The following is a 17086-nucleotide window of genomic DNA, read 5'->3' on the forward strand; positions in this document are numbered from 1 at the left end:
CCAATTCCACATGCCAACTCAGGACACGTTCTTCGCAAGCGCTGGGTCCCACAAGCAACTGGAGATGGCTGAAGGCAGCATAAAATACCTGAATTCAACTTACATTCAAAACATCCTGCCTGAGATGAGGCTGCTCCACACACGTCAGAAGCCGCAGTAGGAGGTCCATAATGGCCGAAGTCCCTATATGTTTCAACAGCAAGCCTACAAAATCATCCTTCTTCCGTAGAAAATCCACTATCTGTCAAGTAGAAGAAATTACAGAAGGTAATGCATTATAATTTTTGTTAGGGTTTATACTTAAAAATCATTTATACTTCCAGGAAGGCAATAACCAATAACAGAACGCAACTCCCATTTCTTTTTGCTACACAATCCAATTATCGGCACTGCCTCCAGATTTGAACCTAACCCTGTCTGGCGTTTCGAATTTTGTTTTATTTAATACTAAAATCAAATATTAGGACTAGATTTCAAAAGATAACAATTGGAGATAATTGAAAGCTCGAAACATTATGCTGATATAGTGTTTAGGAAGGAAGTGCAGATGCTGGTTTAAACCGAAGATAGACACAAAATGCTGGAGTAACTCAGCGGGACAGGCAGCAGCATCTCTGGAGAGAAGGAATGGGTGACGTTTCCGGTCGAGACCCTTCTTCAGACGGAAGAACTTCTTCAGACTTCGACAGACTGAAGAAGGGTCTCGACCCGAAACGTCACCCATTCCTCCTCTCCAGAGATGCTGCTGCCTGTCCCGCTGAGTTACTCCAGCAATTTGTGTCTATGATGTGGCTTGTCTGCAGCGTTAAAAATAATGTTAATGATCACATTTTACAAAAGGTTCACAATTCACTCCCAGCAATTAACTGAAAATCCCTCAAGAAACAAAACCAGAAGCAAACTTAATGTCTTTTATGTTTATGTATATTTTATATGTATTTTATGGTGTTATTATATGCAACGTATTTTATGTAATGTTGTCTCTTGTCTGGACCATTAGTCTGAAATAAAGTTTAATAATAATAATAATAATAATAATAATAATTTACTGTACAAACTATTTTAAAATCTTTTTTTTCTGGTGCCTTTAATAAAAAACAGTGTCTCCATCAGAAACAACAGTCTGGTGCAGTAATGGGATGACATGCACCTTAAACAATGAGCACCCCCATCAGAAAACACAATAATAAACAGACTATTTTTCTTCAGTAGACACAAGGAACTGCAGATGCTGGAGTCTTGAGCAAAACACAAAGTGCTGGAGGAACTCGGTGGGTCAGGCAGCATCTGTGGCGGGAATGAATAGGCACCTTCTTAAAACGTAACCACAAACTCCTGGTTTGAAGAAGAAGGGGCTCGGCCCGAAACGTCGCCTATTTCCTTTGCTCCATAGATGCTGCCTCACCTGCTGAGTTTCTCCAGCATTTTTGTCTACCACAAACTCCTGATTGCTTTTATTGACAAGCAAATTGTGACAGGACTCTCATCTTCTTGCCATAGACCAGGGTTTAATACAATTCTAATAACAAGGAATTGAAGATGTTAAAGAAGGAACTGCAGATGCTGGAAAATTGAAGGTACAAAAAATGCTGGAGAAACTCAGCGGGTGCAGCAGCATCTATGGAGCGAAGGAAATAGGCAACGTTTCGGGCCGAAGCCCTTCTTCAGTCTGAAGAAGGGCTTCGGGCCGAAACGTTGCCTATTTCCTTCACCCCATAGATGCTGCTGCACCCGCTGAGTTTCTCCAGCATTTTTGTGTACCAAACATTTATACCAAAGATAGACTCAAAATGCTGACGTAACTCAGCAAGTCAGGCAGCATCTCTGGAGAACATGGATGGACAACATTACGAGTCAGACTAATTTAGGGGGCAGGAAAGAAAGCTAGGAGAGGGGGGACAGGACAGAGCATAATGTTTCCAATATAATAACATAATATATGCTCTGTCCTGCCCCTACATACTCTCAGCTTTCTTTCCCAACCCCCCGACAATCAGCCTGAAGAAGGGACCCGACCTGAAATGTCACTTATTCTCCAAGGATGCTGCCTGACCCACTGAGTTGCTCCAGCATTTTGTGTCCATCTAATCACAGTTCTGTTGCTTGCATTGACACTCGCATGGTCCCTCTCACCATCTCTCCTGTGCTTGGTGACCTGCACAGGTGAACTTTCCCAACGCACAGTACTAAAAGGACAATGCCAAAAAATGTTTGCCCACCAACGATAGACTCAAAGTGCTGGAGTCACTCAGCGGGTCAGGCAGCATCTCTGGAGAACATTGATAAGTTGAGGTTTCAGGTCCGAAGTGAACCCTTCTTCAGACCAGACCCGAAACATCACCCATCCTTTTTCTCCAGAGATGCTGCCTGACCTGTTACTCTGTATCTATCTTCAGTATAAACCAGCACCAACAGTTCCCTCCTACACAATGTTTGCTCACCTATCTTAACATCCATTTCCTTGCCTCTGTACAAATTCCAGGTGAATTACAGCCTAAACATGCTATTAGTTGATGCTATTAGTTGAAAACGCACTATTAAACACAGACACTGGTACATCCAACCCGGCAGCTTTCAGCACATGAGAGGAACATTCAGATGATGAAAGAGAATCCAGCGACCTACCTGTTCGCTCTTCCTGTTGATGAGGATGCCCATGACTTTACTGAAGAAGCTTGCCAACAACGGATTAAGAACATTGTCATTCTGCAGAAAGGCATAGAGGCGGCTCAGCAGCGACTCGTCCTCGCCCAACGCATCGTTAACCTGAGTCACGTCGGCTGTCAGGATCTCACAGGATATATTCGGGTACCTGGGGCAAGATAAGTTTTAAACAGTGAGTGGAAGTCATTCACCTGGAAATAATGTGCTCCCGTCTGCTAACCATATCTACTGTCCCGATGAATTTGAAACTTTACAAAGGTTTCAACATCCTCATTCATGCCCTTCAGAAAGACAATACTAACAACGCTCGGTGCAATCAAGATAGCAGTAGTGTGGGAGGGCCAGCATCCTCTCACTAGAAGTATGCTGAGAGATAGTAAGAGTGAGCATACAGCTCTGTTTAGGAAGGGACTGCAGATGCTGGTTTAAACAGGAGATAGACTGGAGTAACTCGGCGGAACAGGCAGCATCTCTGGAGAGAAAGAATGGGTGGCGTTTGAGGACGGGTCTCGATTCGAAACATCACCCGTTCCTTCTCTCCAGAGATGCTGCCTGTCCCGCTGAGTTACTCCAGCATTGTGTGTCTATCTTCTGTTTAACTCACTAGTGAGATGAAATTATAGCATTTTGTTTGTGGCAAATGGAAGAGGAATAGTTCCTAATTTATTTAGTGTCAGCACCAGGTACTTCCACTTTGGCTGACCGCACAATATTACGTAAAGCACACCAACAGTGCAGGCATGGGTGGCCATGCATCAAGGGGGCTTCGTGGGCTGCAGAGGACGGGGTGTGCATATTTTAAAATACAGTTTTCATTGCACTGCTGCGACAGACATTCTCGGGCATGTTGCGAATTACTTGATGAGTAGACTTTGCTCTCATGCTCAATAAGCACTCAAAGGTCAGAGCCAATGTAGCTCAAATGTGGTGAGCAGCTTCTCCACCGATTCACAGACTGCCTTAACCATACTACAAGGTAGACAAAATTGCTGGAGAAACTCAGAGGGTGAGGCAGCATCTATGGAGCGAAGGAAATAGGTAACGTTTCTGGCCGAAACCCTTCTTCAGACCATACCTTAACCATACTACACCCAATTGAAAAATGAAGAAAGGCTGTGTTGGTTAACGATGTATCCACCAGACTCCAACAAGATTCCCACTCTAGGTTCGAGGAGCGAGTTGCCTCCTTCCAGCCTGAGGGTTCAACGAGTAGTGGATTCTACCCGCTATGTTAGTCACACGATACAGCAAACCTCAACTGTTGTCGTTCATTGCAGAGCTTCCTCCATCTGACGAAGCCCAGGTATGGAGAGAGGGTAGATATCCCTCTGCAATTGAAGCAGTCAAACTACTCAACTCAGTGCGATTCCCTGTCATGTGGCGCAGCAGTAGAGTTGCTGCCTTACAGCACATGCAGCGCCAGAGATCTGGGTTCGCTCCCGACTACGGGTGCTGTCTGTATGGAGTTTGTACGTTGTTCTCCCCGTGACCTGCGTAGGTTTTTCTCCGAGATCTTCGGTTTCCTCCCACACTCCAAAGACGTACAGGTTTGTAGGTTAATTGACGTATAAATGTAAAAATTGCCCCTAGTGTGTATGTGATAGTGTTAATGTGCGGTGATCGCTGATCAGTGTGGACTCGGTGGGCCGAAGGTCCTGCTTCGGGCTGTATCTCTAAACTAAACTAAATGTAACCTGCTAGAGTCACACAGCAGAAGGGGTGGCCATTCAGCCCATCAAGTCTGTGCAGATTCTTTGGAGTAGATCTATCCAGTGTTCCACTTCAACATAGGACGAGTGTTTGACGGCGCTGGACCTGTGCTCGCTGGAGATTACAAGGGTGAGGGGGGGGGCCTCATTGAAACTCACCGAATGGTGAAAACCCTGGATAGAGTGGATGTGGAGAGGATGTTTCCACTAGAGAGAGTCAAGGACTATTGCGTGCAGCCTTAGAATAAAAGGACGTACATTTAGAAAGGAGATGAGGAGGAATTTCTTTAGTCAAAGGGTGGTGAATTGGTGGAATTCATTGCCACAGACGTCTGTGGAGGCCAAGTCAATAGATATTTCTAAGGCGGAGATTGACAGATTTGTGATTAGTTGGGTGTCAGGGATTATGGGGAGAAGGCAGGAGAATGGAGCTGAGAGGGAGAGATAGATCAGCCATGATTGAATGACGGAGTAGACTTGATAGACGAATGGCCTCATTCTGCTCCGATAACTTATGAACTTTACTGTTATTTATCAGTTGACTGGTAAATATTCCTTTTGAAGAATGAAACCCCCCCCCCCCCCCTTGTCACTCAAGTATCACTAAACGTTCCCACATTTAATCATTATCAATATCAATTTTATTCGTCACTTGCACATAAAGTGCAAGTGAAATGAATTTGTCAGCAGCGTTACAATGAAAAAAGAACACACAAACACACGATAAAAATGTAGCATAAACATCCACCACAGCATTCATCACTGTGGTGGGAGGCACACAACATTTGGCCAGTCAATGGATCGCAATTCATAGCTAACGTGAAGATTATCACTAGCTGTTCATCAAACAGTTATATCTGGTAAATGTAAATGTCAATTAATAACTAATGTTCCACGACTACATGGCCTCCTTCCTCATTAAAAATACAACTGTTAATTTGGCACTATGCTACATTTTTCCATAGCGAGAGATGCAACAAGTCAGAAGAAGGTCAATGATTGTGAAATGCTTTATTGAACCACTGCTGTGTCTGACGCTCTGTGATATTGGCATGGCTCCACACTCTCTAGATCTGCACTACGTTTTCATCAGCAGCAGACCTTTGCTGCTTCGGATGTATTTGTATGGGGAAGGTAAACAACTTTTCTATTTTCTGCCCGGGTCTATCACTTCTCCCAGTTAAAAGGAAACATTTATTTTCTTTGCTACCTCCTCCTCCAACCCTGAAGTAGGAATGTGACCAGGAATTGAATAGCCAGTTCCAAAGCCTGTGTAACAGTCCTAATGAAAAGCTCCAGCTCAGCGGTAGAGACTTATAACGCCAGAGATCCGGGTTCAAACCTCGCTAGGGGTGCTGTCTGCACGGAGTTTGTACATTCTCCCTGTGACCGCGTAGCTTTTCTCCAGATGCTCCGGTTTCCTCCCACACGCCAAAGACGTGCAGGTTCATTGGGTTAATTGGCTTTGGTAAAATTGTAAATTGGCCCAAGTGGGTGGGATATTGTCAATGTACGGGGTGATCGCTGGTCAGCGTGGACTCAGTGGGCTGAAGGGCCTGTTTCCATGCTGTATCTCTAAAGTCTGACAATTTCAATACAACTTAATTTCAAAATGTATTTGTTTGACTATAAGCAAGGAGTAAAGTCCCAGGTTGCATAATTCAGGGAGGGGGGGGGGGGGGTTGCCAAGAAGGAAGAGGGACCCGACATGGGGGGTCTGAGATCTAAAGGGAACAAGCCGTGGCGGGGGGGGAGGGGGGGTCCTGCCGAGACGTCAGGGGGACCAGGATGGGTGGGGGCACCAAAATCTACAGGGAGCCAGCATGGGGGAGGGGACCAACAAGACAAAGGGGCATCTGTAGAAGGGATGAGTACTTTTGTGACTTTGTCAGCACCTTTGTGGCAGCTCTTTTGTGTGCTTTTGTACGCAAAAAACAAAGAATTTTACTGCATCTAGCTTGGTACAAGTGACAATAAAGTATCATCTTCATCATCATCATCAACCTCTCGCTGCAGCCCAGGCATTCGAACCCCAATCTGCTTGAAAACCCAACAATCGCCACTGGAAGGACCCGCTTACATTTCTATTTGGTGGGAAATAGTGGAGGAGGAATGGCCGATATGCCACAAGAACTCTCGGCTCCATCATTTGAGGCATAAATGTCAAACTGATTCACATGAACATGCATGCAAATGGGACTCGTAACAAATGCAGCTTCCCCTCAGTGTGGTTCCCTACAGATTATGGGCTGAATCCTTGGTATACTGCTCAAAATGCATAATCATCTGACCTAGATAGAAAATTGCTCACAAATGAAATATTACGATTGCTATAACGTCAACTCCAGAAGCATCATTCTTGTCTGTTGTAACATTAATACACAAATTGAAATCTCCTGTGGAGGGGGAACTGACATGCGGTAAATAAAATCAAATTGTAATTTCTTTCTCTGTAAATCTAAAACTCAATCTTTTGTTACAGAATTTTTAACTAGCTTTTTGGGATCACATTCTATAATCCTGCCCATCTATAATTAAGTTTCTATCATTCAAGTTATTTAGATGAACAGTTTTAATGCCTGGGATTTAATTGTTTGTTGTTTCGCCGAAGATTATACAATGCAATTTTACTCTGCTGTAATTTCTACATGGTGAAAGCAAAATGTATAAAAATGGCCTTTATTAAAATCTGACAATGTGCACCTTAACCATATGTGATTTTTTTCTATTACAAATCTCAAATTGTGGCGTACAGAGGTAAATAAATAAATGGGTGCAGCAGCATCTATGGAGTGAAGGAAATAGGCAAAGTTTCGGGCCGAAACGTTGCCTATTTCCTTCGCTCCATAGATGCTGCTGCACCCGCTGAGTTTCTCCAGCTTTTTTGAGTACCTTCGATTTTCCAGCATCTGCAGTTCCTTCTTAAGCAAATAAATAAATGACGAGTCTTTGTCCCAAACATTATGGAGAGCACTGTGAAAAGCTGCCAATTCTAAATTTTAATTAGTCTCATCAGAAAAGATGAAAGATTTTTTTTAATGTAGTAAAGCATTTTAGTGAGCAAAATCTAGCAACACGATATCCTCAATTCAAACGTTCAGTTCAAGTTAATCAGATCAGATATCCCAAGCATTAAATCTCATTTTGCTCCTCAGATTATTGGAGATTAATGTCCTAAATTTGCTTTGATATCTGAAGATACTTTGGATAACTGGCAAACAACTTGTTTAGTTTAGTTTAATTTAGAGATACAGCATGGAAACAGGGCCTTCGGCCCACCGAGTCCGCACTGACCAGCGATCCCAAAGGTTTAGGTTCATTATTGGGACGACAGATGGCACAATGGGCTAAGTGTTCGGCTGGCAACCGGAAGGTAGCCGGTTCGAATCCTGCTTGGAGTGCATACTGTCGATGTGTCCTTGGGCAAGACACTTCACCCACCTTTGCCTGTGTGTGAGTGATTGGTGGTGGTCGGAGGGGCCGTAGGCGCAGATTGGCAGCCACGCTTCCGTCAGTCTGCCCCAGGGCAGCTGTGGCTACAGAAGTAGCTTACCACCACCGAGTGTGACTGAGGAGTGAGTGAATAATGCGATGTAAAGCGCCTTGAGTATTAGAAAGGCGCTATATAAATCCCATCCATTATTATTATTATTATTATCATCACGTATATCGAGGTATTGGAAATTGTTTTGCAAGCCTTCCAATCAAATACACCGTACATAAATACAATACAAATACAATCAAACCAAACTCCAGTCCAATAGGTAGAGCAAAGGGGAAGATACAGAGTGCAGAATATAGTTCTCAGCATTGTAACGCATCCGTTCCAGAGACAAAGTCCAATGTCCGCAATGGGGTAGAGGTGCATCGGACAGTACCCTAGCTTATGGAAGGATTGTTCAGAAGCCGGATAACAGAGGGGAAGAAGCTATTCAGCTATTCAGCTGGTGCACACTTTCAAGTTTTTTTTATCATTCTCCCTAAGGGAGTGGGCAGAAGAAAGATTGCGAGCTCCAGACTATTGTTTCAATCTCCTACCTGACACTCTCTGTAAACAACCTGGCGCGGAATACTTTGGAACTTTCTCAGCGCCCGTTATGTGGCGAATATTTACATACCTTGGGTGTGCAAGCAAAGAATTTCACTGTGAATGGTCATTCATTCGTCAAAACAAAGTTAACCAAAAAAGTGCCCCACTTTCCTAACTTGAACTACATCCCACTAACCAGGTTCTGGTTTACACAAGCTCTTAGTTTAGAAACACTGAATTTAATATTCTTATCCACGTGCTCATATCCTCACAGGCATTTGGCTCACTCTCTTTATCATACATCTCCTTATTCCCAAAAATCCATCCATCCATTCAGACTGGATAGACTCGGTTTGTACTCGCTAGAATTTAGAAGATTGAGGGGGGATCTTATAGAAACTTACAAAATTCTTAAGGGGTTGGACAGGCTAGATGCAGGAAGATTGTTTCCGATGTTGGGGAAGTCCAGAACAAGGGGTCACAGTTTAAGGATAAGGGGGAAATCTTTTAGGACCGAGATGAGGAAAACATTTTTCACACAGAGAGTGGTGAATCTCTGGAATTCTCTGCCACAGAAGGTAGCTGAGGCCAGTTCGTTGGCTATATTTAAGAGGGAGTTAGATGTGGCCCTTGTGGCTAAAGGGATCATGGGGTATGGAGAGAAGGCAGGTACAGGATACTGAGTTGGATGATCAGCCATGATCATATTGAATGGCGGTGCAGGCTCGAAGGGCCGAATGGCCTACTCCTGCACCTATTTTCTATGTTTCTATGTTTCGATTCAGCCTTTGTTTACAAGTGCATCACTGATGTCCATCAATTGCTTAATCTTGATTCATTAGCATTATCTTACTAAATCCCCCCTCTCCAGTTTAGAAACTACCTCCGACGATCTTTCTGGCCACCTGTCTTATCATCTACTCCATGTGCTAAGTGTCCAATACTGCAAAATCACTCTCCCATGAAGCAGGTTGAATCCTGATGCAATGATTTTTTAATTATTTTTACTTGCTTCTCTAGTTCAGGGGCAAAGAGGGTTGGATAATAAATGACAGCATTGCCAGAAAAATCCCTGACCTGGAATTGTGCTTAATATTTATTCAAATAATGAACACAATGCCGCACAAAGGCAGGGACAGCCCTCTGGTGAACTTTGATTATCAAAGCCTCAACTTGCTTGGTTAAGTATAGGCTTGTTGTTTATAATATCCTGTTGCATATAAAAAGGCTTCTCTATTTGTCAACATGACCAGGTAGCAAGCATACCCGAAAGGTATCACATAAGGGTAGATTTTCTGCATTGGAAGTTCGAGTTATGAAAACTAGGACAAGGATGTCAAAGAGATGTAACAAAATTTCTCCTTTTAAAAGTTTGTTAAGACATAGGAGCAGAATTAGGCCATTCAGCCCATCGTGTCTACTCCGCCATTCAATGATGACCGATCTATTTTTCCTTCAACCCTATTCACTTGCCTTCTACCCTTAACCTTTGACGCCTTTTCTAATCAAGAACCTAACGACCTGTGCCTTAAAAATGTCTTGGCCTCCACAATGAAGTCTGTGGCAATGAATTCCACATTTTAGTGTATTAATCAACAACAAACAAGATGTGTAGGAAGAAACTGCAGATGCTGGTTTAAACCGAAGATAGACACAAAATGCTGGAGTAAGTAACTCAGCGGGACAGGCAACAACTCGGGAGAGAAGGAATGGGTGACGTTTTGGGTCGGGACCCTTCTTCAGACTTGAAGGATCTGGAACAAACAAGATGTGCTATTCCCGATATGTCTAAATGCTCAATGTGAACAAGTGACCTTGGCTCTGGTAACCCCTAAAGTGAATTGGTGGCAACCTAAAGTCAGGGTGCACATGTACTACAGGTGCACAACCTTTTATCCGAAAGCCTTGGGACCAGACACTTTTCGTAATTCGGAATTTTTCGGCTTTCGGAATGGAAGATTTTTAGCGAAGATTTTAACGGCTGGCTCAGTGGTAGAGTGCTCGGCTCATATCCGCAAGGTCGCGAGTTTGCGCCTCGATCCCGGCAGTTACTCGATCGCGAGTTTGAGTCTTCAATGTAGTTTTTTTTTGCAGAATAGGAGAATACGGAGGGTTAGGCTGGGATCATTCTCTGCGAGATGATCTTAGTGCGGGAGACAAGTGTAGGAGAGGTGTACTGACTGTGTGGGCAGAACTTTGGAAGTGATTGCCCACCATTCTCAAAAGCCACTGTCTCCCTGTCCCTGGGGTAGCAGGGGGCGATTAAACAGCACAATACCCCCCTCCCGCTCCAACTCCAGAGGAATCCGCTCCCCAATGGGCCGCTACGGCGACAAGTGGCAGTTCGCCCACAGCCCGAGCTGCGCCACCCCAAGAACAGGACGTACCTTGCACACCATCAGCTTCTGCCCCTACGGGGAGCATGTTCCTCTGGAGTTGGAGCGGGGCTGGGCTGGAGTTGCTGATCTGGGATCTCCGTGCTTGCAGTGCGCCTGGGGGTTGGTGTCCCGATGAGGGGGCGCAGCTCGGGCTGTGGGCGAACTGTCACTTGTCGCCGTAGCGGCCCATCGGGGAGCGGCTTCTGGTGGTCCTGACGTCTCCGGCCAGTTTGCAGTTTTCCTCTGGAGTTGGAACAGGGCTGGGCTGCTGCTGGCTGTGGGTCTCTGGGATCTCCGTGCTTGCAGTGGGCCTGGGGGTCGGTGTCCCGTTGGTCCTGACGTCTCCGGTGACTGGCACTGACCTGCTGGCATCGCCGACGTGAAGACAGTGCAAAGCCACCGCGCCCGTGCAATGGGCGGGGAGCTGGAGAGGGGAGGGAAGGGGTCACACACATGGCCGGGAAGCAGAGGGGTGTAGGTGGGGTGAAACTGAAGGGAGCGACAATCTGCTGCTGCCTGCCCGCTGAGTTAAAAAGTTCCCACGCAAGACTCACGATACACTGTATATCGCGAGTCTACCGTGGGAACTTTTTAACTCAGCGGGCAGGCAGCAGCAGATTGTCAATTATTAACCCTCCCGCGCAATATACCCTCACCTTCTCTTTTATGAATGGGGATTTAGTTCCCCTTTCTTCGAGGACCGACCGGAGGTTCCGCTGTCACCTCTGCGGGCCGCCCTCGGTGAACGTCTTCACGGACCTTTCTTCAAGGACCGAAAAAATGTCCACTATTCGGAGCTTTTCGTTATTTGGAATTTCGGATAAAAGCTTGTGCACCTGTATACTGTTGACTCAGGGCAAGTAGCACCCAAATTGTCATATTCCTCCACTCGGGCATGGGAACAGAAGACAGTTTGTGATTACAAACATGGAGACAAAATAATAAAATATGGGAAATTGGAGCATATAATAATTATTCATTACACGTACAAAATAGAACACAATGATTCAGATTAATCTATTTAATGGTGTCCAACCAGGGAATAAATAGCAAATCCAATATGCATCATTTTTGATTATTCAGATCGAAACCAAGGAAAACAAAGTCTTATTTATAGCATCTTTCCACATTGAAATGAAAATAAGTCACTCCTCCAATTGCTTCATTTCATAATTGAAGGATGACGAGATGGGGAGATGAGGGGGAGAGCAGCATCGGCAAGTAAAGAGGCAGGGAAGTAAACATATTATTAAAGCTGTTCCAAAACAAATCTATTGCCAGCCTAATATCGTCAACATAAGCCAGAAATATCATCAATTTAGTTTCCATCTTAAGATGAATTAGTTATTACACACAAGTTTTATAATTAAGCAGCGCCTTGATCCGTAAGCAGATGGGAAATAGACCACATTCCAAAGTAGATCCCGATCCTAAAAGCCACCCGTCCGTTTCCTCCACAGTTGCTGCCCGACCCACCGAGTTCCTCCAGCATTTTTTGTTTACCTCGGATATCCCATTGCTGACATAATAAAAAGCTGATAATTTAATGTCAGTGAAATCTTACCTGGCAATAACGGAGAAAAAGGAGGATTGAAATTCAGTGAGAGAAGAAATCAAAATCACATAAATGATTTCAAATTATAAAGACAAGGTGACCATGAAGACAGTTTTTATGTTTATTCCAGAGTGTGACTATTTCTGCCAGCATTCCATGTGTGCCACTAATTGCACCAGAGAAGGTTGCGATGAAGGCTATCCCACAGTTCTTTAGGTAGGGAGTTCCAGAATTTAAGCCCGGCGATCCATTCCTAAATCAGAATAGTGGACACCATGGAGATGAACCTGCAGGTGCTGGTATTTATCGACCATAGAACAGTACAGGTACAGGCCCTTCAGCCCACAATTTGTGTGCCAAACATATATGCAGTTAAATTAATCTTCTCTGCCTGCCTGTATCCATACCCCCTCAATATCCACATGCCTGTCCAAAAGCTTCTTAAATGCCTCTAATGTGTCTGTCTCCACCCAAAGGAAATTCCAGCAAGCTTGGGGAAAATATAAACAATCTCAAGCAATCAGCAAGTTCCAAGGGAGATAAAAAGGAAGTGGGTATGGAGAAAATTGATGGTCAAAAGAAAAACATTCAAACAAATGTAAGCGATACAAAGTGCTGGAGCGAGTCAACAAGTCAGGCTGCATCTCAGGGAACAAGGTGACGTTTTGTGCCAGGACCGTACTTCGCCCGAGCCAAAACGTTGCCCATACACGTTCTCCGGAGATGAGTTACTCCAGCACTTTGTGTCTTTTTTTGGTAAGTGAGCATCCGCCGTTCCTTGTATCCAAATGCAAGTGATAATTTGAAGTTAGGCATAAAGGGCAAAGAAGTTGCAGCGGGATAACTTCATGAAGCCTGTACGGAAATTAGAGTTTACAGATAAAAATGTTTTATGAAGATTAATTTGCAGAGAGCCACAATTCCACAATCTTCCCTGTCGTCCCAGTTCAAGTGGCAAATAAATCTTGCAAACTAGGAAGAAAAATTATTGTGCTCATCATCTTAGTGCTCAGGATTGCCTCCAGTGCATCTGAGAGAAATAGACTAAGGAAGCTCAAGATATGATCTTTCTCTGTGGTATTAACAAAGCATACTTAAAACAGCGGTGAAAGTCCCGGCTGGAGATGAAACATCTTATTCATTGTTATGCTGTTTATCAGCACATCTTTAACGTACTCTAACTCATCAACAGTGATGAGGAGCAGAGATTGAGGTTAATGATAACACAATTATACAACTTACAAATTACATTGAAAAATAGTCACCGAACGTGTTGAGTACTTCACTTCTAAACGTCTCAGGAAATACAGTACAAGAGGGATTAAATAAAGGCAAGAAGGAACTGCAGATGCTGGTATATGCCGAAGATAGATTAAAAAGTGCTGTCGTAACTCAGCAGGTCAGGCAGCATCTCTGGGGAAAAGGAATAGGTTACGTTTTGGGTCAGAACCCTTCTACAAACTTAAAGGAGTACAACTTGCAGCATCTCTGGAAAAAAAGGAACAGGTGACGTATCGGGTCCAAACCGTTCTTCAATCTCAAATAAAGGAACACAACTTATAAACCAACGTTAAACAGTCTGAAGAAGGTTCTCGATCCGAAATGTCACCTATTCCTTCGCTCCATAGATGCTGCCTCACCCGCTGAGTTTTCCAGCATTTTTATCTACCTTAAATATTACAAGATCACTGGAGAAATGTTGCACAAAACATCTGAAGTGTAACCATGTATAATAAACCCTTACTTGTATCGAACTTTCTCATCCATATCTTCTGATGGTTCCACCGTGATGCAGGTGACAAGTGCCTCCATGTTTTGCAGCCGTGTTAGAAACTCCACCAGTTTGCGGTTATTGGCCTTGCACTCCTGAAGGATGTCCTCCTCTTCCATGAGCTCGAAAAGCGTGACATCCTCACGTTCTAAAAGCGTGTCAATGTGCGATGTTGTGTGAAGGTCAAACTTCCAAAACATGATGTGCTGCAGAACACCAAGAATAAAGCACCGTTATAACTGGCCACATAACACAATGCAAATGTGTGCGTGCGTGTGTCATACACAGGCTGCACCTCCAACATTATATCGTGGTAATGCTCACAGCACCACCCAAATCTATCATCTTCACAACGAGCAAAAACACAAAGTGCTGGAGTAACTCAGCGGGTTGGGCTGCATCTGTGGAGGGAATGGATAGGCGACGTTTTGGGTCGGAATCCTTCCTCAGACTAATCCCAACTTGAAACATCACCTATCCATTTCCTCCATAGATGCTGCCTGACCCGCTGAGTTTCTTCAGCACCTTGTGTTTTGCTCCAGATTTCAGCATTTGCAGTTCCCTGATCTCCTACCTTCAATACTACATGGCCATCTCCTACACTGCCACATGCTGCTGTTCATTCATTCTCAGAGTCAAGTCTTGTAACAATACCCCAACCATACTTTGGGGTATTGTTGGGGTATTGTTACAACACCTCAACAAGGGCTGTAATTGTTCAAGTTGGTGGCTCACCCTCATCTTCATTGTTGTTATGAGATGGGCAATAGATAATGGTCATATCCCGAGAATGATTAAAAGGATCAATTAAAGGCAGAATATTCAAATAGTTAAACAGCTGTATGCAGAATCTTGACCTCTATCCAAATTAGGATTAGAGAATGGGCAGAGAAAATAATCTGGAGTGAGATACTATCTTGGTAAATGGAGATGTTCCCTGGTTCATTCAAACTGGTGAACCATGCCATACACATATTCAGAAAAGAAATCTGCATTTGTATCTACTGAAGATGACAGATTATTTAATCGTCACCACCTCAAAAGACCAGTCTGAACTCACCCCTAACAGAGATGTTTGGGGCAAGGTACTCAAAATTGGTATCAGTGGAAGTACGAGGCAAGATCTTTGGATGAGCTGTGGGGAACCAAACGAAACAATAACTTATCATTTACTGATAAATAATATTACATCATTTAAAAAGAGGTCCGTGAATGAAGACGGGAGTGTGAAAGACCTATCCAAGAATGATGAGTTTGTCTAAATGGGAAGATACCGTCAGCAAGTCGAATGCGACAACCCAAGGCAAACAATTAACAAAGATCAATATTCACATCTCGAAGATAGACATAAAAAGCTGGAGTAACTCAGCAAGTCAGACAGCATCTCTGGAGAAAATGAATAATCCTTTTCTCCACAGATGCTGTCTGACCCGCTGAGTTAATCCAGCTTTTTGTGTCTAACTTTGGTTTAAACCAGCATCTGCAGTTCCTTCCTACACAATATTCACATCTCAATCAGTTGTTTATGCATGCCGAATATATAAAAGGCTAACATTCAGCTTATATATATATGTGTGTGTGTGTGTGTGTGTGTGTGTGTGTGTGTGTGTGTGTGTGTGTGTGTGTGTGTGTGTGTGTGTGTGTGTGTGTGTGTGTGTGTGTGTGTGTGTGTGTACACACACCCACACATATTTATATATATGAATATATATCATAGTTTTATACCTGAAAAATCAGACCACCTAGGTAGAGACAGGAATACCAAGAGGAAGTGTAGGCCATTAAATTTCAATTTAAAATAAGCGAGAGAAGAAACAAAACCTCCATGTGGATCATCTCCCAATGTAGCAATACTTCTCTCAACAAACATCAGTTTTAGATTATCAGCATTTGATTTATGCACCTTCTATAATGGCACCATCTGCACGGGTAAACAATATTTGATTTATGAAGCCATTTCTCGCTACAATGAACTGCACGAACTCTGTGCTATCGAAATTCCCTTAATGCATTTCACTCACCCTTTTTGATTTCTAAATTTTTGTTCAGTGGTTTCTTGAAATGCACCACTTTCCTGAGGAATCAGTGCATACAAGAACATGCAAAATAACAGGGCAAGACCATTCGGCCCATGTTCGGCATTCAACAAGAACATGCTGCTTATCTACTTCAGAAAAAAAAATAACACTCCGACCTTATCTCCCAATTCCTTTAACATTCAGACATCTATCAATATCTATTTTGAACTAATCCATGACAGAGCTTCCAATCCTCCAAGGAAATTTCTCCTCCAGATCTAAATGGTCTATCCCGTAATGACACTGTAACCTGCAGTTACAAACTTCTGCCCTCATCAAGCCTGCTAAAAATTGGGCGACACAGTGGAGCAGCAGACAAGTTGCTGCCTTACATCGCCAAAATTAGTTTCGGTCCTGACTACGAAGTGCTATCTATAGAGTTTGTACGTTCTCCCCGTGACCACTTGAGTTTTCCCTGGGTGCTCCGGTTTCCTCCCACACTCCAAAGCGTACAGGTTTGTAGGTTAATTGGCATTGGCAAGTTGTAAAATTGTCCACAATGTGTAGGATAGTGTTAGCGTACAGGATGATCGTTGGTCGGTGCGGACTACGTGGGCCGAAGTGCCTATTTCCGCACTGTATCACTAAAATCTAAAAGATTCCTTAGGTTTCAACAGTAACCTCTCTTTTTTTAAATCCAGGCCTACTCATTTTTACCTCCATACCAGAAACTAGTTTGGGTGAAACTTTGCTGCATTTGTTTTCTGCAGCTTGTGTATCATATCGATTTTGGTTTGTGGTCTCACCAGGGCCCTTTGCAACGTTAAGATGTCTTCACCACCGCACTCAAATATTCCATCCATAAAGGAAAAAAAACGATTTTCTTCCAAAAGCAGCAAGTTAGCTTTCGGGGGCGTTAGCTTTCTGCGACATGTGCAAGGACACCAAAGTCTTGTTGAAA

At 43.7% G+C, this 17086-nt stretch overlaps 1 protein-coding gene across 3 annotated transcripts in view; it reads right to left on the reverse strand.

Annotated features, from left to right (window-relative positions):
* LOC116966973 (serine/threonine-protein phosphatase 6 regulatory subunit 3-like) overlaps nucleotides 1-17086 on the reverse strand; it is a 94663-nt gene that overhangs the window by 47508 nt on the left and 30069 nt on the right. For 2 of the 3 annotated variants that reach the window (XM_033013382.1, XM_033013380.1), the window contains exons 2-4: nucleotides 14081-14313; nucleotides 2626-2812; nucleotides 104-241 (exon numbers count right to left, since the gene is read on the reverse strand). In XM_033013382.1, the coding sequence (XP_032869273.1) occupies nucleotides 104-241; nucleotides 2626-2812; nucleotides 14081-14307 (552 nt within the window). In that variant the 5' untranslated portion in view covers nucleotides 14308-14313. Of the gene's footprint in view, nucleotides 1-103; nucleotides 242-2625; nucleotides 2813-14080; nucleotides 14314-15167; nucleotides 15192-17086 lie in introns of those variants that run through there. The other variant, XM_033013381.1, reaches the window with a different exon arrangement.

The sequence above is a fragment of the Amblyraja radiata genome, chromosome 38, assembly GCF_010909765.2.
Source record: "Amblyraja radiata isolate CabotCenter1 chromosome 38, sAmbRad1.1.pri, whole genome shotgun sequence".
Classification (NCBI taxonomy): Eukaryota; Metazoa; Chordata; class Chondrichthyes; order Rajiformes; family Rajidae; genus Amblyraja; species Amblyraja radiata.